The sequence below is a fragment of the Rhineura floridana genome, chromosome 8, assembly GCF_030035675.1.
Source record: "Rhineura floridana isolate rRhiFlo1 chromosome 8, rRhiFlo1.hap2, whole genome shotgun sequence".
In the NCBI taxonomy this organism is placed as follows: domain Eukaryota; kingdom Metazoa; phylum Chordata; class Lepidosauria; order Squamata; family Rhineuridae; genus Rhineura; species Rhineura floridana.
The window spans coordinates 31155447-31180688 of record NC_084487.1 but is presented as its reverse complement, the minus strand read 5'-3'; the positions used below and the strand labels follow the sequence as shown (position 1 = coordinate 31180688).

The 25242-nt window shown below is 42.8% G+C and overlaps 1 protein-coding gene across 3 annotated transcripts in view; it reads left to right on the top strand.

Annotated features, from left to right (window-relative positions):
* Positions 1-25242, top strand: part of DGKI (diacylglycerol kinase iota) — a 260829-nt gene that overhangs the window by 116385 nt on the left and 119202 nt on the right. For all 3 annotated transcript variants that reach the window (XM_061638752.1, XM_061638750.1, XM_061638751.1), the window contains one exon: positions 31-230. In XM_061638752.1, coding sequence (XP_061494736.1) covers positions 31-230 — 200 coding nt within the window. The remainder of the gene's footprint in view (positions 1-30; positions 231-25242) is intronic.

The window sequence follows — 25242 nt, the reverse complement described above, 5'->3', positions numbered from 1 at the left end:
TTTTTTTTGCTATGTCTGTTTCTTGCTAAGGCTGCTCTTCAAGTGGGAGGTCATGGAGAAAGATTGCACCAGTGCCGGGAAGTGACGTTGTTGACATACAAGTCCATCCCCATGCAAGTGGACGGGGAGCCATGCCGGCTGGCTCCCTCACTCATCCGAATCTCCCTGAGAAATCAGGCCAATATGGTGCAGAAGAGCAAGAGGAGGACATCCATGCCTTTGCTCAATGAGTGAGTTAGTTGCATGTACATCTTTCCCTGAAAGTGCAAAGGTGAGCTGTTAGAACAGCAAAGTCAGTGATGGATAAAAGATACTGCAGCACTATGCTGAACAACACTCTGTACCTCTCCAACAGATATGGCATACTTCCTCCTTTCACTGCATACCCCACCTTTGTTTGTACTCAGCATTCAACGGCAGCTGTAGAGCCAGAGAAACAGGGACCTTTCTATTATTTCACCAATCTCACACAGTATAACAGTGGTACTCATTCTTTTCCTAGCCCAATATGGGCTACCAGTATTTTAAATGTCAGGAAAACTGGGGACAAAATCACCACCCTTCCGTGCCTACCTCTCAGTCATTTGTTTAAGGAACACCTACTGTAGTCTGATATGGGGTGCGTTTTAATGAAGCACAACATACTTTACATATAGAAGCTTTGGCACTCTTGGAGGAGCCTCACTCTGTACCTTAGCCTGAAGTTAATCCAATTTAGAGTTGAAATGAATCCCCCACCCCCAACATTCCTCTCTCTCTCTCTTTTAATCTCAGTATATTCTCTGGGTGTAAGTATATTCTCTGTGCGTTTAGTGACATTTCCCTAATACATGAAAACTCACTAGATTCTGACGTTCTGTTCTTACAGTTAATTCTCTCTATTTACCAAATGCCTTAGAACTTTGTCCTTCAGGTCTCCTTTTGTGGGAATGAAGTTTATTTTTCATCCACACAATTATGAATCAACTCCTAGATCAGAAGCCTTTGCATTGATAATGCTTAGCATTTCTATAAGAAGGTTCAAAGCGCTTCACACAGTATTGTGTAGTGTACTTCACAATCTATAGATTGCAATAATCTAGGGTGGATCAATATTATTCCTATATTACAGATGGTGGGGTGGGGGTGGAGGAGTCTTTGGGAAGTTTAAATTTGTTTTCGGCATTGTTATAAAGAGGGCAAGGATAATTGTGTAATGTGATAGTATGGGCAAGCATAGCCCTTTTTGAAAAAGTGGATTGTATATTATATTTTACCAGTGGTTCCCAAACCTTTTTCCCCATGGACCACTTGCTGAGGGTCTTAGTCAGGGGTGGGGGAAACCTTTGTCCCTCCAGAAGTTGCTGAACTGTAACTCTCATCAGCCCAACAAGCATGGCCAAAGGGTAGGGATAGTGGGAGTTGTAGTTTAGCAACATCTGGAAGCCCACAGGTTCCATATCCATGGTCTTGGTGGACCACTTAATGATTTTTCTACTTGTTTTAGAAACAGAATTCGAATTATAATACAATATATACAAATAAAAGAAGCAATACAATACAATTAAAATCAATATGAATATTTAATGCGATGGATGTGCCGTCTCAACCACAAATCCATAGACGTGCCATGAATCACTGAATGAAGCTTGCAGACCAAGGGTGGTTCACTGACCACAGAATCACATAAGAGCTCTTTAACAATATTGGCAGCTATTTCTCCCCCACCCCCACCCCTCTCTGCTTGTTTTTGGTGAACGAATTGATTTAAATTATGGGCTAGGAAATATGCTTGTGTCTCGAGTTGATAATTGTGTATCGTCTTTTTGGCTCATCCAAATTTGAAAACAACTTTACTGGATGGGTTGTGAGTGGATTTGGTTTTCAGTTATTTTATTTATATGGTTTTTTAAACACATTTTGTGCCCCAAAATACTAAACGTACACAACATTATTTCCTGCAAAAAGTGTTGAAGTGTGTCCTGGAGAAAAGATGCCATGCGCTGCAACAGGTCATGCACTATAACAGGGGTGAGGAACCTCAGACCTATGGGCCAATGGGCATTTCCCAGGGTGCTTGGTCTGGCCCTTCCCAAGCCACCAGCCCTGTTTTACACCCTCCTTGACTGTGTTTACCTACCTGGAATGTGTCCCTGAGCTCTGACAGTACCTCTTGCTTGCTTGGATGGAGGATAGAGAGGGGGATATGTAGACACCAGCCCACTGAACAAAGGTAAAATTTATTCATTGCTGTGCCTAGTTTTGCTTCTGGCCCCACCATCCCATATCAATAAGAAGATAAAATAAGATAAAATGAGAATATAAAACAAAATAAAATGAGAACAGAAAGAAAATTTCATGAGTAAGGCAGAAACATGCAATAGAGTGGGGAGGACTAACTGAAAGGGCACAACAGAACAAAATGGCCTTCACAGCCCATCTAATGGCATTAATGAGGGGGCTGCTTAGGCCTCTAAAGGGAGGAAATTGAGCCTATGATAGAGTAGGCCCATTCCCATGTCCCAACTCAACAGACTTCTGATAGCAGTGGGACACAAAGTATTGCCTTTAATCATGAATGCCGTGACAAGGTTGGTTTGTGAGAGAGAAGCGGGTCCTTCAAGTTAGCCTAGTTTAAAACATTTCTTTAAAATTGTTAAGGTAGGGGATGACTTGTGAGCTAAATTAGCATATAAGTAATCCTGCTTAGGTGATCTATGGACTGGGCGGAGGTTTACCTCCATGGCACAGAATATGAGATGAAACTAGGTGATAGAAAGCGAACCTAAGCCATATTAATTTGAAAACTATTTTCTATAGTCTACAATATTTGCTTAAAAAGCTTTCCTTCTGCAAACATTCCTCTGAGTTCATCCCCTGAAATCTTTGCAGGAAACTAATCTGAAAGGCATGCGAACATTGCTAAAGCAAATTAGTTTAAGCTTTAAAAGTCTGGGACAATATTTACAGATTCTTTTTTTAATTGGCAAACACTGTTCACATTTAATATACTTTGAGTGAATTTGCAGACTTCCTGCTGGCCATGAGAGTGGCTGTATGCTATAGTCAGCATGGATTTTTTGCCTTCCTCAATGTTAAATTGAAAATACCCCCATGCCATTCTGATTCTTCCCATAAGCTCATTTCAAAACAAAACCTTACAAAACTTATAGTCCTGAACTCAGAAATGCTTGCTTAACAACTTCTAAATTTCCATGGTGATATAAAAAACAGAGAGAATAGAGAGTTCAAAGTCTGAAAAGAGAGGGGAAAAACACCCCTTTTGGACTTTTTTCTGTCAGAGTTCTCATAATCTGTTGAAATTCATTAAAATCAGCCATGTTCACAGAGTACCTGTAATCTTATTACTGACCTTGCCCCATATTCTGACGTTCATCTTCTGCAGTTTAAAAGTTAAAAAAATGCCTGGGTAATTTTTAATTAATTTAAGAAATTTTGGCTTGAACTCAATTATGTCGGGCATGCTCAGTAAGAACCAACTGTCAGTGTTCTAAAAGCCAGGCTCACAGCTGCTAGGCTTGCCTAATCAGGGGGCCACACCCACACTAGACTTTCATTTCATGTGAGACAGTCATGGCTTCCCCCAGAGAATCCTGGGAAGTGTAGTTTGTGAAGGATGCTGAGAGGAGACTCCTGTTCCCCTGATGGAGGTCCAGTGGCCAGAGTGGTTTAACAGTCAGCCACTCTGATTAAAGCTCTGTGAGGGGAACAGGGCCTCTCCTAGCACCTGTCAGCACCCTTCACTAACTACACTTCCCAGGATTATTTGGGAGAAGGTATGACTATCCAAAGTGAAATAAAGGCCTGGTGTGGATATGGCCAGGGACAGCTTTGGTTTAAATGTGAATGGGAGGCTACATGTGCCTGCTGTAGAATAAAAAGGTGGGGAAAACCCTGAAAAAAATGATAATGTTCACAATGTTTTCCTTTTGGAAAGGAAAGGGGCTTCCTCTCTGCCCAGTGCCCACCCTCCCAATCTCCTCCCCTCCCCTCCCCTCCCCTTTCTGCCCTCCTCCCCCTCCCCTCCCCTCCCCCAGGTCAGTTTCACCTATCCTAAGCATGATTGCACAGGAGTAAATCCCACTGAACTCAAAAAGAATGCAAATGATCAAACCTCCCCTCCCCTCCTCCTCCCTCCTATCCCCTCCCTCTTGCCACTTCCCTCTCCCTTTTCTTCCAATTACCCATCCCCTTCCAATCCCCTCCTTCCCCCTCCTCCCCCCTCCTCATCCTCCCACCTCCAATCTGACCTCCCCTCCCTCTCCCCTTCCTCCCCCTCCCCCATGGTCAGTTTTGCCTATCCTATGACTATGATATCTTCCTCTTCTCCCCTCTTCCTTCTTCCTCCTCCTCTGCCCACTACAGGCTTCTCTCCCCATGGTCAGTTTTACCTATCCTAAGCATGATTGCATGGGAGTAAATCCCACTGAACTCAATAAACATGCAAATGATCAAACCTCCCCTCCTACTCCCCCTCCTGCCTGCTCCCCTTCCCCTCTCCCCTCCCCATCCCCTGTGGTCAGTTTCACCTATCCTAAGCATGATTGCATGGGAGTAAATCCCACTGAACTCAATAAGCATGCAAATGATCAATCCATTCTCAGCAAATTTGCACAGGATCCCATTACTTGTCTCCCAGAGTAAAAAGCAGGGAAATACACTAATAGGCAAAAATCCTTGTGGTTTAAGAATGTACCTATTGCCAACAAACATTTCTATCAAACTTTAAAAAGCAGGGAAATTGAGCAGATATAGTGAATGCACCAGGGGAGCGGGAGACCTGACCTCCTCTCTAACATATTGTACTGCCCTACAAATTTCTCAAAATGTAAACACAATTTGGGTTTATTTATCTTATTTATTTATTTTATTACATTTATATACCACCCCATAGCCAAAGCTCTCTGGGCAGTTTACAAAAATTAAAAACATTGAACATTAAAAACAAATATACAATTTTTAAAAACCATAGAAAGTTTAAAACCGTGAAGCACAGATAAACCAGGTAAAAGGCCTGGGGTCAGAGCTCAGCACATGCTGCTAGAATGCTTGGGAGAAAAGGAAAGTCTTGATCTGGCACCAAAAAGATAACAATGTTGGCGCCAGGCAAAGTTCATCAGGGAGGTCATTCCATAATTTGGGGGGCCACCACTGAAAAGGCCCTTTCCCTTGTTGCCATCCTCCGAGCTTCCCTTGGAGTAGGCACCTGGAGGAGGGGCTTTAATGTTGAGCGTAGTGTACAGGTGGGTTCGTGTCGGGAGAGGTGTTTCGTCAGGTATTGTGGTTTTATAATATAGTTTTTTGTATACATCACAAAATTCAGAGGAGTGCAGATTTTGAAGGATACTTACATTTCGGTTCCCAATTGGTCTTTCACAGTCCTATCCACTTCCTGTGTAGCTTGGAAGAATTTAGCCGAATGGCAAAACAAAAGTGTGAAGCATTCACTGGAGAGAGAAAAGTAAGAGGTCAAAAAACCAGAATGCTCAAGGGATGAAACTTTATTCTGTGCACCAAGGCACTATAGTAAAAAAATTCCTTTATAAAAAAAATTCCTTTTGGAAATGCAAGAGCCCAACGCGTTTCAGCTTGTGGATCCAAGCCTTCATCAGGGGAGAAATTCACTCTTCAACAACATATAGAGACCATGTTGTTGAAGAGTGAATTTCTCCCCTGATGAAGGCTTGGATCCACAAGCTGAAACGCGTTGGGCTCTTGCATTTCCAAAAGGAATTTTTTTTATAAAGGAATTTTTTTACTATAGTGCCTTGGTGCACAGAATAAAGTTTCATCCCTGGAAGAATTTAGCAACATGTGCCCCTGAGCATATGGTGAGTGGTGGCAACACCTGAAATCAGTCCAAATAATAGAAAGAAGACATATGCTGTACTGATTTTGTTTTAGCAGGCAGGAAGCAACAACAGTTGATATCATTCATAGTCACTTTAAATATGTTTGATTTACTTTGCAATTTTAGTGAAGTTTCCTATAGTAAATCATTCTCTTTTGCTTCTGTTTCTATGAATATGTGAACTACAGCGACACTTTGCAATACTAAAAAAAAGCTCCAAATACAATTGTGGAATAATGGCACTGACTGTTCTGCAGAATAGTTTCCAGTGGACATGAGGAGTGTCTCAGTTTGCACAAGATAAAACAGTGGGAGGTGAAATATATTCTAGCAAAATTCTAGGTGTGCTTTATGTTTTTAATTGAGCCTGCCCACCTTTCCTTAAGTGAAGTAGTTTAAGCATAGCAGGCTGAAAACATGCATCTTGGCAGGCAAAGTTTGTTTTTTTCAACAACTAGAGTTATTGCTTAAGTAGCAACATATTGTAATCTCTCCGATTTTACATCAAACTGCAGTTTCAGATTCAACTGTTAACCCGCCCAAAATAGAAATAGAGCATAACCTCCAGTTTGAAACACAAAAGGCTGTCTTCACCATCATATGACATTGACCAATAAAAGGCTTTGAAATTAATAAAAATAAATTTGACAGATTTCTGAGATGAATAATGAGAGAAATATAATTTTCTAGGTTAGATTCTCTGTGGAAACAGTAGTAACACAGAAACGAAGCAAAGTAAGAAGAGCACCAACAAACATACAAAAATGTAATTCTCCATCTTTGGAGATGGCAGGTGTTGCCACCACTGACCATATGCTCAGAGGTACATGTTACCAAATTCTTCCAAGCTACACAGCAAGTGGATTGGATTGTGAAAGGCCAACCAATGGTGTTTGCATTTTGACAAATTTGTAGGGCAGTTCAATATCTCAGAGAGAAGTTCAGGTATTCTGCTCCCCTGGTGTGTTCACTATAGCTGCCCAATTTCCCTGCTTTTTAAAGTTTAATAGAAATATCTGTTGGCTATGGGTACATTCTTAAACCACAAGGTTTTTTGCCTATTGGTGAATTTTGTTGTTGTTGATGGACCATTCCACACCCTTCCACATTGGTGTGGCCCAGAACTCTGCAGGGCTCTGGATAGGCAGGAATTGCCCTATTCTCTTCAATATTAGTAAACACTCTGAATGTGTGGAGTATCACCTGTCATTAAAGATAATGGGGCAGCAGCAACCCATGCTTACAGGGAGCTCTCTGTTCTCTGTAGAAGACTACATTATCCTTATGTATAAAGAGGGTTGTGCATACTGATTCATTTCTATAAAAACCAGAAATCTTAAATTTGATAGGGAACATAACTCCACGAGACCCTGATTACTAGCCAAGTCTGGACATTGTGAATTTTTACCTCTATCTTTTTCAAACCTGGGAGGATGACATCTTAATGGTGGCTAATACTTTGGCTCAGAAGAAGCCAAGTCATAAAGGGCCTTGATACTTTGGCTCAGAAGAAGCCAAGTCATAAACACTTGATTCAGCCTAATCATGGGGCTGGTCAGACAGGCATTTAGTGATAGGAACATAGTTTACATGACCACGGATTACATGGCCAACACAAATGCTGCGTGTATAGTGGTGTCTCCTACAGCAAAGCAAGAGTTGGTTCAAGCTGTAGAGCACGTTGCTGCAGTAGGTGAAGATAAGTATTGCTACCGCTCCCAATTGCAGGTTTTGCTCTATCCACATGTATGGAACAAAGGAAAGGGGTCTGCAAATGGAAGAGCTAGGGTCACAATTGCCCATCTCAGCCCCTGATGTTCCAAGGGTTTGAGGTGTGTGTTTGGAGGGGGAGATGTTTTTCCACTTTAGAGATTTCAGAGATGGAGCCCCTAGAATTCTGTGACTCTGGGGCCTGTTGTGTTAGTCTGGCGTTGGGTATAACCCTGGTGAAAACACAGCAATCAATGACACTTGATTTGCACTGAATGGCTGGAGCTGCTACATGTCTTAGTAGGAGACACCACACATGCACGAATTAATTTCTTCACATGCTTTAACAATCTTTAGTTTGGGCATGGGGGCATTAACAGCAGTTGCATGCCAGTACTCAAATTATAGGGGGGGGGGATAGAAGGACCTTAATGAAATCAATAAGTTCCATGCCTGAATCCCTGAATTTAGCTAAATCATGCCCCTCATGTAGTTTTCTAAAAGAGCGGCTAAAGGAGGGTGGGCATCATGAAAGTTAGGAAAACTGGGACCTCACTGCCCCATGTAACTGTGTTGCAGCCAGTGTGTCTGTTGTTGCAGAAAGCTGTGTTTCCAAGCATATAAATAAGAATGATGAGCAATTCTTTCAGGGGCAGAAGGTAAGATACAAGTCAGGAGAAAGTTTTAAGTGCCACCAATGTGCAGTGTCAGTATTGTTTGTGTCCAGACAGGGGAGAAATAAAAGGTATGAACAAAGATACCATTTTTGTTTATAGGTCTTATTTTGTGTCCATTTGTCTTTTGAGTCATGCCTATTAAATTTGGTGGCCAAGGTTTAGTGAAGTTAATCTGGGAGAGTCAATTTTGCTTTAGAAGAATGAGTTACATTTCAGTCTTCCTCATGCCGGAGGAATTGCCATAACAGAATTGGCAGCTAAATTCTAATGCCAGAATCTCTAACAGAGGAAGGGGGGGAAATACCCAGCTGGTGATAAATGAAAGAGATGGAAATTGACTTGATAGTGACAATGCTGCAGTGTCAGCAGTTTGGAGAACTGGATCTGATATGCAGTTGGAATGTTACTTTGAAGATAAATGTGCTATACACTCAGTATCCAGTTTCCCATCACACATTTTCTGATCCCAAGGCAAAGCTTGAAATGTGGGTCTCTGTAACATAGCCAATGAAGGTCATCAGCATTCTCAATATGAGGATATGTGTATTTGCTTTTAATATGCATTTTAGAAAAAATATTCCTTGTGATGAAATAGTTTCAAAACTGAACTATTAGAAACTGTTAACTGTATTAATGCTTGTCCAAGCAACCCAGGTTGGAGAATCAGGGATTCATTTATGATCTCCCATCCAGCAACTAGCCAGGTAGACCTGCTTATCAGCTGCTTTCAAAACATGTTCTGGGCCCAACTTTGAACTCAGATTCTCTTACTTAGGCTAATGGCCAGGAATGATGTGAAGTCCCAGCCATCTTGGCTGAACATCAAGAAAAAGTGGGCCACATGTAATATTCTGCATTTTTGTGATACTGTTTTGTGGTTCTGGATGTAAAACAAACGGCCCACTTTTCTAAATTGCTCTTGTGCTATTTATGTTAAAGATTAATCGTTAATTGGCAAAGAAAGGGAAGGAGAGAGATTTAGAATATGAATGATCAATCATGTGGGTTTTATGTTTGCGTTACAAATGGATTAAAGCAAGACCCTCATGTGTAACTCGCTGTACAAACAAGTAAATACAGTAAAACCTTGTTATACCACAGGGGTTGAGGGACAAAGGATGCAACTGTGTTATAAGGCTTCCGCATTTCAATGACAACTGCACTGAAAGGCACTCAGAGTGATTTTTCTTATTTAAAAAATAAAACAGACTAGAGGATCGGAGCAGAAGATGCAACCAAAATTAATAAAAACAGTAACAGGGAGCAGAAAGAAGAAACTGGGGACAGATATAGGGAACAGTGGAAGAGAAAAGAGACAGAGAGGAAAAAACTCCTGAAAAAGGCAAAGTGCCATCACCACGGCTGAGGGACTGAATGGGAAGGGAAGAACAGGGAAGGGTAACTCTGAGGGAAAAATTGTTGTTGTTGTTATGTGCCTCCAAGTCGACTATGACTTATGGCGACCCTATGAATCAGTGACCTCCAAGAGCATCTGTCATGAACCACCCTGTTCAGATCTTGTAAGTTCAGGTCTGTGGCTTCCTTTATGGAATCAATCCATCTCTGAGGGAAAAATAAGTTAACATATTAAACTCCACAGACAGTAACAAAAGGGCTTGACAGCTAACCCAAACTGAGAAGACTTGAGTGATAGACACCTAGAAAAAACATGCTAGGAAGGAAAAAGAGCAGGAAATGGGGGGGGGGGGAGAACGTCAGGAGAAAAATAAAAAGAATGCGGACAGGAAATAATGGCTCAAAAACATCTAGGGAAGCATACAGGAGGAATCACCAGGGAAAGAAACAATGAAGATGAAGAACAAGGTAGAACTGACAGAAAAAAAGTAGAAAGTGAGGCTGATGGAAGAGTGAATGAGAAACCTTCCCTGGTTGCATTTCATCTCAGGCTCACCCTTAAGGGTTAAAGCTGGCAAGTACAGTGCTGGTTCCTAGCCAGGCAAAGAAGTGAGGAAAGTTGTTGGGAAGGACAGGAACCTCTGCCTTTTTTGATCTTGTGAATTAATATGTGTGAACTGCTGTACTCTGTATTTGGAGGACATGGACCTAACTGCAATATGTCAGATTCTGCGGTACATTGAGATTCATTATATCAAGGTATCACTGTAGTTTGGTTGGGACCCACAAATTGCAATGTCTCTAGAATTATCATATAACATTGCAGTGGTGTTGCAGGATAAGTATTGGAAGGAGAGGCAGAGAAATGTTATTTATGCAAAATTGCTTCTCAGAGCTGTTTACAATTATATATAATACAAATCCATAAAATCCAAGAATAAAATTATTAAACATTTAAAATATCAATTTCCATCTAAAGTGCACAAACCAGCATACCATACAATAAAACAAAACTAATCAAGCTAGATGTAAAATACAACATCCCATTTACAGAACTTAATTTAGCCCCCAAAGGCATGATAAAGAGTTAAATAAGTTTTTAAGGTCCATTTAAAATTAATGAAGGATGTGGCTTATCTGATCTTGCATCTATGCATATAAATGAGCATTTGCAAATTTTATGCAAATCTGTGACCTTTTTCTCTTTTGGTTATGCATTTCTTCTTGTTTGGTGATGCATAAATGGCCATCCTAGTAATGTGTGTAAATGTTTTTCCCCAGGCCTCTTTGAGAGTGTAGGTGAATTGCTTAGAATCTAAAATGCACCTGAAAAGGAATGAAAATAGTTGTGGTCTTTCCAGAGATTCTAGGTTCCTTGGAACACCAGCGTGTCAAGGGATTCAGAGGCTTCCCAATGCACTGTGCCCTTCCCTGTGACCCCATTTATGTTTTTTTACTAGAAGAAAGGGGTTTGGAAGGGCCTTAGTGCATATTGCAGAGGGGGCTTAGAGTCGGCTGAGGGAAAATGTTCTCCTGAAATGCCCTCCTCTTCACTCTATTTGCAAGCAGTATTTTGACAAATGTTCTTTTAGCCCTCACCACTCCCACCCCCCAACATAGTCCAAGAGTTTGGTACTGGACTAAGATAATTTCTCAGAAAATATTATTCTGAGAACCTTCGGCTTCGTGAATGATAAATGGAACTATTGTAAGTTCACACTGGCTCAAAAGGGAAACAATTGGCTAGGAGAGGAAAGGACTGGAAAGAGTAGGGGCCAACCCCATTGGTTCATTCAACAATGTTCAAATAAAGACTGGATCCACAGTTGAGCCAGACATTATCCACCTTATTCATGGGGTAGCAAAACTGGGTGTGCCATTTCACCAAAGAATCTTGGAGATAGATTCTCCAACAGTTCAGGGGACATCCAAAAAAAGGAACATCTTTAGGGAATTTCACAGAAAATTATTTTCTGAGAAATTTCATGTGAACATTTTTATGCATGCTAGCAATGCCTTCTGGCATGGCTGAGCACCTGCGGCTCTGGTTAAAATTAGCAGGCTGTGTTGGCAGCTTTCCCCCCTCTAAACGTGGATCATCTCACTTTAGACTACAACTGGGCCATGTGTTTTTGAGCTTGTGCCTTGCAGGAAACATTTATTGGTGTATGTTGCTGCAAAGATTTAAAATATATGTTGCAGGAGTGAGGGGGAAGGGCAGGGAAGAAATGAAGTGGGGTGAAGAGATGACAAAAAGAGAAAGGGGGCGTTTGTGGAGATGGTGTCCTTGTTTCTACAAAGATGGTTGTATACTAGGCTAAGGAATTGTAGCCCCCCTTTCTGTTAAGGATGCTGCATACTCTTACCGTTTCCAAGTACTCATAGTTCTACAGGGCTCAAAGTCCAGTAATCTCCTGCAGCCCAGCCAGTGTTCCAAACCATTGGCTCTGTTCTGCTTCCCCTACTGGAGGCACTATGCCTCTGAATGCCAGTTGCTGGGGATCGCAAGTGGGAAGAGCACTGTTGCACACAGGTCCTTCTTTCAGATTTCACATAGGAATCTCGTTGGCCACTGTGGGAATAGGATGCTGGACTAGATGGGCCTTTGGCCTGATCCAGCAAGGCTCTTCTTATATTCTTAACCCTGCTGTTGTCATCTGCCTGCCTTATTGCCCCAGAGCTCTACCATGCCACTTAACCAGACACCATTTTCCTCCATTGTGCTTGCTGGTATCTGTCATTGGCTTTTCTGTTGGTTGGTGTGCTGCCTTGGAGTTTAGCATACATCTCCCTTTAACCTGTATGTGATGCCTTCCTTTTGTTTCTTTTAAAATGTTGTTGTATGTCTCTTTCTCTTCTCTCTCTCTCTCCCTGTCTGGGCTTTTTCCTTGTCTGTCCACGCTGTTGTGCTGACCCTCTCCTGGCTGCTCATTTCCTGCTGCCTATAGCATCCATAAAGTGCCCTCTGCTGACCTGAGGAGAGTTTCAGCTCCCCCTGATTCCTTCGCTGTGTGAGTAGCTGTCTCTTCTTTTAAATGCCCTCTGCTTCCCTTGATTCCACGTCTTCCTGCCTTGCATGTTTTTTATGTGTTCATCCTACAGTCACCCTGACATACTTTCATCCAAATCTAACATGTCTAGCAAGATAGTCACAAGCATGCAGAAGAGAAATTTTAATTGGGCAGAGATCATCTGGTGTTAGGGTTGTCAGGTCAGAAGCATCCCAAACCCTGAGATTTTTGGGGGTGGGCTCTAGTGATGTCATGGGGCAGGCCCGAGTGATGTCATTAAGCACGATACATTATACATCAACCACATGTTGGCGCATACAATTCAAACAAAAACATTTCTCTGATTGGAAATTAAGCTAAGAAATCTTAGCTAAAAGATGGAGCCTGGGTAGGGAACATTTAATCTAGCCAACTTGCTTCTGGCAAAGAGGGTTTAAGTGTCCTCAGGCCAGGCCAGTCACCAGAAGACTACTGTAGGAAGAAAGGAGCCTAGTGTTGTGGAGATGTTAGATGGGAGCACTCAGGAATAAAGATGGATACCTCTGAAGGTTGCAGTTCTAAACACACTAAGTCCCATAGAACTCAGTACGACTTATTTCTCAGTAGAGATGGTTTGGATTGTGTTGTTGGTAAAGCTTGACTAGTGATCCTCTGCAAAGATATCCATATCTAAGTAGGGTTGGCAACCCCCTGCCTGTAATGCCCTGCCCCTACCTTTTAACATCCAAATTTCTTTACAGATTTGTTCCTTCACTTCAGAAAGAGGTCTGAGAAATGAGTAAGAGTAAGAAGATTCTCTACTCTTTTCTGTCTCCCCTGTGGGCTACTATAACCTCGCTTTGACAGCCAACCCAATTCCAGTGAATAATAATTAACAGAGAGAAAACACACATGGTTTGGTCTACCTTCATAGGCAGCAGCTTGGGAACAACAACAATTACAGCCACACTGCCTAGTATGTGAATTCTCTTTTACCACTAATAGGCAAGAAACAAACAAGGTTCATCATCAATGGGTTTAAGAGGGTTGAGTGGAGCACATAGAACCACTGTTATTGCTTCTATGGATGAAAGGGAGTGAGGATAAAGGTAAATGAAATGCAATGAGAAAAAGAAAAGAGAGTGATGATTTCCTAAATGCAATACCAATCCAACCACAACATGATTCCTATGAGTAAGGCAGAAAACTCAGCATCCCACAACCAGTCAGGATTCCTAACCAAAAACCAAAACTAAAAACATCCCAGCAGCCAGTTAGCCAAGGTCACAGAAATCCCCATGCAGCACAACCTGACCCGGGGACTGCAGTTACTGCAGAATGCTGTGGCACGAATGCTGACATGAGTGAGACCCTATCAGCACATAATACCTCTGCTCTGAAATCTGCACTGGTTGCTGATTTGCTACCAGGCCAAGTGCAAGGTGTGCTTTCCATGTTACAGGTGCCACATAGTACTTGTTCTGCTCCTGTAAGAAATCAGTCTTTTAGTGTGGCAGCACCTACGCTTTGGAACTCTCTGCCTATTGACATTAGCAAGTGCCTTCATTGTACTCTTTTTGGCACCTGCTAAAAACATTCTTGTTTAGGCAAGCCTACCCAGGCATGTGGACAGCCAGTGTGGTGTAGTGGTTAAGGTGTTGGACTATGACCTGGGAGACCAGGGTTTGAATCCCCGTACAGCCATGAAGCTCACTGGGTGACCTTGGGCTAGTCACTGCCTCTCAGCCTCAGAGAAAGGCAATGGTAAACCCCCTCTAAATACCACTTACCATGAAAACCCTATTCATAGGGTCGCCATAAGTCAGAATCGACTTGAAGACAGTCCATTTCCATTTCACGCAGGCATATAGAAGCTATTATGTTTTATCTATTTTTAACTCATTGTTAGTTTTATTATTTTGAATGTTTTTAAATACCTGTCTAACTCTTTTTGCCAATAATTTTATTATTTTAATTCTTTCCATAAAGTGCCTTGAGATTTTTTACAATAATGCGGTATATAAATGTAATTAAAATACATAAATAAATTTAGGGTCACTGTGACCTTTGGGTCTCTTTTCATTTTTAGTAACAAAGGAATATGCCTTATACTGCTCAGGCCATTTAGTGCCATCTAGCTCAGTACTGATGACATGGATCAACATTAGCCCTCCATGATTCCAGACGATAGCCTTTTCCAGAAATTGAATTTTGGACCTTTGCACGCAAAGCATATGCCCTACCAATGAGCTACAACCCTTCCTGTTTTTTAAAACATCTTTTAAAATTGTTTTTTCAATTCACTAATGAATGCACATCATACCTAGTGCAGATCCACACCATTCATTTAAAGCACATTCAAAACATATTTGAAGCACATGACTCATACCACCGAATCATGGGAACTGTAGTTTGTTAAGGGTGGTGGGAACTATGACTGTGAAGGGGAAACTACACGTCCCAGGATTCTTAAGGGGAAGTCATGTGCTTTAAATGCAGGTTGGATGTCCTTTAAATGTAATGTGTGGATCTACTTTTGCCTGCATATAAATGGTTTTAATTAATTTTAAAAAATGGAAATGAGCTATAAAGTTTACTGGGTGACCATGGGCTACTTACCATCTCTCAGCCCAATCTGTCCCTCAGGATGAAAACAACAGAGGGGGACCATGAACATCCCAAGGAAGAAGGGCACACTGAAAATGTAGAGGAAGTAATACTGTACAACCATAGTGTGAAATCAGATACTTATTGGGACATAGTATGAAGAAATATTTATATAAGCATGAGTATCAAATATGTTTATTATTTACACAACCTGTAAAGATATTTATAGTGCAATCCTATGTTTGTTTACTCAGAAGCAAGTCCTAATGTATTCAGTGGGGCTTACTCAAACAGGGACAGAGCTGCAACCTCAAGTGATAAGCAACTTCATTCACGCAACCCAACATTCAGAACCATGTCACTTTAAGCTGTTTTGCAACTGTTTATACTTGTTTTATGGTTATTGGATTTTAAAGGGATTTATTTCTTATTGTGAGCTGCCTTGGTTTCCGGTCTGCAACCCTACCTCACAGGGTTGTTGAAAAGACTCCATATACACACACACACTGGAGATGTAAAAATACATACACACCATATAATAGTTTATTGTCAAAACCAGTTGGTCGTTGCAGAACATTTTTTTTTTTAAAAAACAGTATTACTTTCCTACATAATAAAAGCAGTGATACCTATGCCCTGTCTAATTGCTTTAAAAATAGAGTTGGAGGGGGAGAGAAAGATTTACAACACAGACACAATTCTTTGCTATGTTCACTCAAAAGTCCCATCAATTTACAGCACAATCCTAACCATGTCTACTCAAAAGTAAGTCCTATTGAATTCAATGGGGTTTACTCTGGGTATGTGGGATTAGCATTGCAACTTTACTCCCAGAAAAGCAAGTACTGGATTAAAGCTTCATATTGGTAAGGTTTTCAAAACAGTGCCCCCTTCAACAGCCCAGGAAAACTTGTTTGACTCCTACACACAAGGGAGAAAAAGACTGAAAGCTATATACTTATTTATGAGATTTTCAGAAAAGCAGAACAAGTTTTCTGACTTGCAAAGGGCTCTAGTTACTACCTTGTCAATCACAACCCTGACTTCACTTATTGGCTACAAACCTGAAAGGGTGGAATTAGAGCAGCCAGCCATGAGCTCATTTAACGGAAGTTGGGGGCAGCTGATGTTTTGGTGCATATCTTGGGAACCAGACCACCTAGAAACTTAATTTTTTTAAAATGAAAGCCGAGAGTCTGGAGATTAAGGTGACTCACCTTGAGCCTCTCCCCCCCCCCAAATCCAGCCTCTCCAGGTGAAAACCAGACAACTGGCAACCCTATCTGGTGTTGAAATGAAATGGCCTGCCTTCAAGTCGATTCTGCCTTATGGCGACCCTATGAATAGGGTTTTGATGGTAAGCGGTATTCAGAGGTGGTTTACCATTGCCTTCCTCTGAGGCTGAGAGGCAGTGACTGGCCCAAGGTCACCCACTGAGCTTCATGGCTGTGTGGGGATTCGAACCCTGGTCTTCCAGGTTATAGTCCAACACCTTTAAAGATTGCTCAAAATACTGCCCCCCTCCAATAGAGACAGAACAGAATCTGCCTGACAATCTGGTGGAGGTGTGGGGAATCATTGGCCCTCCAGATGTTGCTGAACTACAACTCCCATCCTCCCTGGCCATTGGCCATGCTTGCTGGGACTGTTGGGAGCTGTAGTTCAGCAACTTCTAGAGGGCCAAAGGTTCCTCACACCTGATGAGGTGGGTCTGCCTGAATGGCAGGCCAGGGACAGGGCTGAGGAGAAACAGGAGGATTATGAGTGGAGCCTGGCAGAATTTGAACTTTACTGGCTTTTCAGATCCCTGTACACAGTCTGGCTGGTTGGGCAGTAAAATACTTGGTGGTGGTGCAACTGATTTCAGATCCACTTGACCTTGCTGCTCAGTTGCTCTAATATTTTCAGCATCTCAGTTATCTTTTAGATGTCGGGTCAAGGCTTCAAGAGAGTGGCTATTTTTACAAAGCAACCTAAGCTAATTTATTAGTCAAATCTATTCTATATCTCCAGATCAGAAAAAAAATAGATTAATCGGGCAGCCGCACAATGACTGACAATTTGTGTGTCTGATAAATTAAAGCACAAACCCAAGGGGCACTACAGAAATTGGATTTGGAATGCTAGTTGCTTTGAGATTCAAATATTCTTCAGCTTGGCAATGTGTGTTGCTTCTGAAATCCTGTTGGAACGCTATGGCTGAATTGGTTTTTGAGAAATATGAATGGCTGTAGATAACCTCCAAATGTCTTGGTCCAAAGTCATCTTATGGAAATAGTCTTGAATTTTGGATAGTGAAGTCTACAGATTGTTGGGCAGTGTTCTATATCATTAATTGGTGTGACCTTCTCTGAAATTATATTGAAGATTTTGAGTTGGGAGTAGAAAACGCATGCATTTTATATAGCTATTTACCTACAGAGTGAATGCTTATATGCTGATTTTCTAAAATATTTGGCTAACATCAAAATTACCGTATTTATCTCTGGTGCCCACTTTAATTTATACCTAACATATCTTTCTGCATTCACCAAAATTTCTATGTAATCACAGAGTATTAATTATTTCCTAATGAAACCGTGATCCCCCCCCCAATTTTTTCATACACACATTCTGGGCAGGAAACAGAAATGGGATGTTTCTGGCAATATAAAGCGTTATGGGAGTTGGAGATTTTAATGCCATTTACATCTCAAAAGACAGACCCAAGAAAGGCTGTTACTGCTGATGTCTGAAGCAGCCAATACTAATTGTTCATATGAATGCAAAAATTATACTTAGCTGCCTTCTATGCCTAGTGAAATCAATAGAATTTTCAACTATAGAGTAGTCCATCTGAAACCTCACTTAGTTATCTGTGGGAGGGCAAAATTATCAAAAAGTTAATTCATTCATACCTGATCCTGTGCAGAAAGGAAGATAGCAGGCCCAGAAATGGTGCAGTGAAGGAGACCAAGAATGATTGCCAAAAAGCAAGAGCCTGAGACTGATCCTGTATCTTTAGGAGAAGAGAAAGTCAGCCAAGTGCAGGTGGTCTTGCAACCCTGTAATGGGAAAAACCACAAGGTGGAATTCTCCCTTTCCCCTGCACAACTTTTAAAGATACAGAAGACCTCTTGGTTGCCAGGCCCGGCCTCCAAGAGGTCTTCTGTGTCTTTAAAAGTTGTGCAGGGGGAAGGGAGAATTCCACCTTGTGGTTTTCCCCATTACAGGGTTGCAAGGACACCTGCACTTGGCTGACTTTCTCTTCTCCTAAAGATACAGGATCAGTCTCAGGCGATGGACCTGGCAACCCTAATATATATATACATTGTCTCATGTGTTTAGAGTGATTTAATTGTACTAAAGAGGTGAAATCTGCAACAAAATGTTGCAGTGTCATAATTTTAAAGTGCTTTCAAGCCAGCCAGCCAGCCTTTTTAGAAGACATTCCATTCCACTCTCCGCTGTTTTTCCATCCTCCCCCCCAACAGTCAACCAGCACTAAGCATTCTCAGTCCTCATTGGGCTGTTTTGGGGTCTTCCCTTCACTCCCTCCCAAAAGTTTAAACATTGTTTTATTTAAATTTATCTCCTGCCCTTTCTCTCAAAGGAGCCCAGGGTGTCAAACAAAAAACTGGTAAAACACAATTAAAAAGAACATGGAAATTAACATATTTAAGAACACAACATTCAAAAACATTAAGAACAGCTCAAAAACATTTAGGTTCCCTAAGCCTACTGATGCCTTCCTTTTCTGGATGGCTGGTGCTATTTTTGATATGTACAACTCCTCATCCAGAGTACACTATTCACATATAGGATATTAATATAGGGTTATGTCTAGACACTAGTCTTATTTAGAGTAGACCCACTGAAGTTAATGGATACAACTAACTTAGGTTCACTAATTTCAATGGGTCTATTCAGAGTAGAACATAGATGGAGGTAACCCATGAACATTGAAGAATGCATGACCCTGAAGGAACCAGGCTCCCTTGGGGCTATGCCCCTGTTTGGGGGTATGTAATGTGGGGGCTAAGCCTTACTGCTGCAAAATAAATGAGACCAAGGGGACGTTAAACAAATGAGGGAAAGATATGTAAGACATGAGATACATTGTACATTCCTGCGCCATGTAAATCTTCCGGGGACATCCTGAGGGAAAATGACTGGTGCTGAAACACCATTAATATGTGATACGTTGTCTCTCCTTCGACTCTGTGGCAGTGGGCATGTCTGCATGCATTTGTTGGAAGGCACTGCATGCTCATCCGATGCAACTTAACATCCTACCAAAGTGAGTATGAGCCAGGTTTTTCCAGCCTTTGCCAGTCACCCAGTGCCATTATGGGTTGATTGTGGGATCAGTAAAAGCCTGGGAATGGTGTTACAGAAAGGCCCTATTCACACATTACATTCAACAAGTGTACAGTCTGTGTACCTGGATACTCAAGTAGCTGAGCTGTACATGAAGATGATGAACAGCATGGGGGACAGAACTGACCCCTGTGGAACCTCATACTGGAGAGTCCAGGGTGCCGAGCAATGTTCCCCAAGCACCACCTTCTGGAAGCGACCTGCCAAGTAGGAGTGGAACCACCGCAATGCAGTACCTCCCACTCCCAACTCAGCTAGTCTCCCCAGAAGGATACCATGGTCGATGGTATCGAAAGCCACTGAGAGATCAAGTTGAATCAACAGAGTCACACTCCCCCTGTCTCTCTCCCGACAAAGGTCATCATACAGGGCGACCAAGGCTGTTTCTGTGCCAAAACCAGGCCTGAAACCCGACTGAAATGGATCCAGATAATCGGTCTGATCCAAGAGTGTCTGGAGCTGGCCTGCCACCACTCATTCCAGGACCTTGCCCAGGAATGGAACATTTGCCACTGGCCTATAGTTATTAAGATTTTCTGGGTCCAGGGAGGGTCTCTTCAGGAGTGGTCTCACTACCGCTTTCAAGCAACCAGAGACCATCCCCTCTGACAGAGAGGGATTAATCACTTCCCTGGCCCAGTCGGCTGTTCCATCCCTGTTAGCTTTTATTAGCCAAGAAGGGCAAGGATCCAGCACAGAAGTGGTTGCACGAACCTGTCCAAGCACCTTGTCAACGTCCTCAAGCTGTACCAACTGAAACTCATCCAAGAAATCGGGACAAGGCTGTGCTCTGGATACCTCGCTTGATTCACCTGCTATAACACTGGAGTCTAAGTCCTGGCGGATGCTAAAGATTTTATCCTGGAAGTGCCTAGCAAATTCATTACAGCGGGCCTCAGATGGTTCTACCATGTCCCTGGGGCCAGGTTCAGGGCCTGAGACTGATCCTGTATCTTTAGGAGAAGAGAAAGTCAGCCAAGTGCAGGTGTTCTTGCAACACTGTAATAGGAAAAACCACAAGGTGGAATTCTCCCTTCTTCCTGCACAACTTTTAAAGATACAGAAGATACAGTATAAATAATTCCTGTAATTTAAATAGGAATACATGGCATCTCACCACAGTGGCAAATTGGGGAAGGTCCATAGCTCAGTGGTACAGCCTCTGCCTTGTATGTAGAAGGTCCCAAGTTCAATCCCGGCACCTCCAGATAGGGCAGTGAGAGACTCCTCCCTGAAAACTCTGGAGAGCTGCTGCTAGTCAGTGTTGACAGTGTTGAGCTAGATGGACCAATAATCTAACTCGGTATAAGGCAGCCTCCTAATACCATGACCAAGTCATCTGTCTGTCTGCTGTTCAAGGTCCCTGCTGCTCTCCTTTCTTAGGATTCTTTAAGTCAGACAGCCCCTGACATAAAGAAAGGATTCCTCCATAGTGCTCTGACAGCCCTTCAAATAGAGGATTGTAAAGTAGGACACATGGCCACCCAAGTTCTCTCTCTATGTGTGTGGATGGATGGATGGATGGATAAACTTCATGCATCAGGTGCAGTGGGCCCTAGTCCATGATAGCATCTTATACATCTTTTAAGATGCCACAAAACTCTTCTCTCTCTCCTCTGATGGCATCTCTGTATGTTTTAAATGAGTAAAGTGTTGTCAAAGAGAGCCTCATTTTTAATGTATCACTTCTAAGCTCTGACAACGAAATCTCAGTAGCAAGGTTAATTATTTTTCTTTTGTGGCTGCTGTTTTCCTTCTTCCTATTGTTCTAAAGGCAGGGACATTTAATTATTTTTGCATGTTTATTTCTTCTTTGGGAGATAGGTAATTCATTAATTTGTCACTGCAAACACAGCCCAGGGGAGTTGTGTATTTTCTGAAGTTTAATTTTGGGGGGATTTTTGTTTTTTTAAATGGAGGCAGATTTCTCACTGAATCATATTAGCAATGTTGGAATTTCAATGGTGTGATGTAGGGTGGGTTTTTTTAAAAAAAAATCTGTCAGAAATCTGTGAGTGAGTTCCTCTCCTGTCTTTCTTTACACAGACACTTGAAGGATAAGATATGGTTCACAGGACTTGTTAATAACTGGAATGAGAAGAAGGGTGTGCTTTTAATTAAAAGTTCTCATCCTGCTGAATCATACTGGTGATGTGGCAGTGATGTTGCTTGGAAGTCAGATGAGTGCTCCAGGTTCAACCACTAGCCCAGATTCTCCCCCCCCGCCGCATATCACTGGAGGCAGAAATGCGTATTCCAAATACAGCACCAGCAGCATTTCCACAGGGTCTGGATAATTAGCCAACCGGTGCCTGAGCCACACATCTTCATCAAAAGTGTGTGTCTGAAAATGTGTGTGTATGTGTGGTCATGGAAAGAAGTAGGAGCTGGCACCTGAACAGAGATGGACTTGGGGGTGTTGGCATGCTATAGATTTCATATGCCATAGCTCCAGACATGGGAGAATCATAGAATCATAGAATAGTAGAGTTGGAAGGGGCCTACAAGGCCATCAAGTCCAACCCCCTGCTCAATGCAGGAATCCAAATCAAAGCATTCCTGACAGATGGTTGTCCAGCTGCCTCTTGAATGCCTCTGGTGTCGGAGAGCCCACTACCTCTCTAAGTAATTGGTTCCATTGTCGTATGGCTCTAACAGTTAGGAAGTTTTTCCTGATGTCCAGCCAAAATCTGGCTTCCTGCAACTTGAGCCCATTATTCCGTGTCCTGTACTCTGGGACGATCGAGAAGAGATCCTGGCCCTCCTCTATGTGACAACCTTTCATGTACTTGAAGAGTGCTATCATATCTCCCCTCAGTCTTCTCTTCTTCAGGTTAAACATGCCCAGTTCTTTCAGTCTCTCCTCATATGGCTTTGTTTCCAGTCCCCTGATCATCCTTGTTGCCCTCCTCTGAACTGTTCCAGTTTGTCTGCATCCTTCTTGAAGTGCGGAGACCAGAACTGGACGCAGTATTCAAGATGAGGCCTAACCAGTGCTGAATAGAGGGGAACTAGTACTTCACGCAATTTGGAAACTATACTTCTGTTAATGCAGCCTAATATAGCATTTGCCTTTTTTTGCAGCCACATCACACTCTTGGCTCATATTCAGCTTGTGATCAACAACAATTCCAAGATCCTTCTCACATGTCATACTGCTGAGCCAAGTATCCCCCATCTTATAACTGTGCATTCGGTTTCTTCTTCCTAAGTGTAGAGCTTTGCATTTATCCCTATTGAATTTCATTCTTTTGTTTTCAGCCCAATGCTCCAGCCTATCAAGGTCCCTTTGAATTTTCTTTCTGTCTTCCACGGTATTAGCTATGCCCCCCAATTTTGTATCATCTGCCAATTTGATAAGCATGCTTTGTACCTCCTCATCCAAGTCATTAATAAAAATGTTAAAGAGCACTGGGCCCAGGACTGAGCCCTGTGCTGCCCCACTCGTTACTTCCACCTAGTTTGAGAAGGAACCATTGATAAGCACACTTTGAGTATGATTCTGAAGCCAACTGTGGATCCATCTGATAGTTGTTTCATCCAGCCCACATTTAGCTAGCTTGCTAATCAGAATATCATGGGGCACTTTGTCAAAAGCTTTGCTGAAGTCGAGATATATTATGTCCACAGCATTCCCACAGTCTACAAGGGAGGTTACCCGATCAAAAAATGAGATGAGATTAGTTTGGCAGGATTTGTTCTTCATAAATCCATGTTGGCTCCTAGTAATCACTGCATTGCTTTCAAGGTGCTTACAAATTGACTACTTTATAATCTGCTTCATTTCACCAACTCCATCTCATGGACCTGTGGCAGGGAATGGGTGGCCTGTCTTTCCTGTACTGTCCTGGTCTGATTCCAGATCCCAGAGCAGATTAGAAGCTGCAAGTCCATGGATAGCTCCAAGTGAGCTGCTTGCTCTGGCAAAGGTTGAGAGCAACCTGAATCTTTTTACGCCTCTGCCCCCAGGCTTCCTTTCCCAGACTTTACCTCCTTGTGGATACCTTCAGATTCTTAAAGGGCCTATTCTCAGATCTGAAGATGGGCACCCTTCCTCCATTCCATAATCTTATACCTGGAGTGTTCCCTGCACTGTTGGACTGGTGAGGTACTATGGGATGCATTTGGTTTCTCTGAGACAATGAATGTTGCCCTTGAGGGTCCTGGCTGTAGCCTTATGGGAGGTTACCATGTGAGCTCCTGTCTGTCAGCACTAGTGGCTTCCTGATCTTCAGCAGACACCTCAGAGCCCAGAACCTGGTCTGGCCCCTTAGCTGGAGACTCTGCAGTCCCCAACTCTGGCTACATGCATGCTAGTTGTTTCAAAAGCAGCAAGTTTGTTTTCTCTTGCTGCTTTTTGAAACAACTCTATCCACAGCTGGACACATCACCAGATGTGGTAGAACATCTGCTTTGCATGGAGAAGGTCCCAGGTTCAATTCCTAACATCTCTGGGTAACACTAGGAATTTCCTCTTCCTGAAACCCTGGAAAGCTGCTGCCAATCACTGTAGACAAGGCTGAGCTAGCCAATGGGCCTAACTCAGTATCAGGCAGCTTCCTATGTAACTTCCAGCCCTTTTGTCCAGGGCTGGGAAACTGTTTTCAGCCCAAGGTCCACATTCCCTCATGGGCAACCTTTTGGGGGTGGGGGCAGCCTGCTAGTGCTGGGAGGTGCCAGAGGCACAATGCAAACCTGATCCAGGTAGATTCTCAAACCCATCCTGCCTGGATCTGGACACAAACCAATCTGGGGATGGGGTGGGGCTAAATATGGTTGGGAAGGGAAAGGGGTAAGAAGGATATGCTGCCCCCCCAATTGAGAGCAGGGGAATTCGCTCCTGGGAGGGAAGGTACTTGTGAAGGAGCACACAGCAGCCCGCCGGATTGAAGCATCTTCTCACTGGCTGGGGTCCGCTTCCCCAGCACATTCCCTGCAGGGAACATACTGCCAAAGCCGCCCCCTGCAGCCTTCCTTCCCACTCAACACCCTGACAGCTCCAGATTGCTCCAGGTGACCCGACTCAGGGTGAGCCGGGTTTGTCTTGACCCTACATGGCTGAAGCCCGGATGCTGGTCCAATTTGGTTTAGAATCCTGGCTTTGGCCAAGCCCAGTGCGCAGCCTTCATTTCTTCATCCTCCCTCCATTGGGGGAAGCAAGAGGCTTTATCACAGTTAAGCCCTCGAGGGTGGTGGGGTTGAGCAGGCTGGTGAGAGGTGTGGCCTAGAAAGAGGTCATGGCTTAGGAAAGTCCTAAGGGCCAGGCAGAGAGCCCTGGAGGGCTGCATTTGCCCTCTGGACCTGAGAACTCCACCTCTGACCTTGTCTCTCCCTTTGAGGGCTTTGCTCAGAGACGGTTATAGGACTCTACACAAGATGTGGTTTGAGCTGTTTTTCATGTATTACTCCTGTTTGAAAAGAACTGTATCAGCTACTGCTCTGTTTCAAGGCCCAGCTTAATTAGAGACTTAAATGGCTTGGATTCTGATCCGCTCGACACATACCTTCCCCCACAGCAGTTAAGATCCACTAACAAGAACCTGCTAAAAGACCATGAAGCAGGGCCTTTTCTGTTGCAACCCCAATATTTTGGACTACCCCTTCCTTGAGAGATTTCTATGCCTCTGTCTTTATTTTCCTTTCAAAGTCAGGTCAAAACTTGGTTCTGTCTTTGGTAGTTTATTTGTTAAGT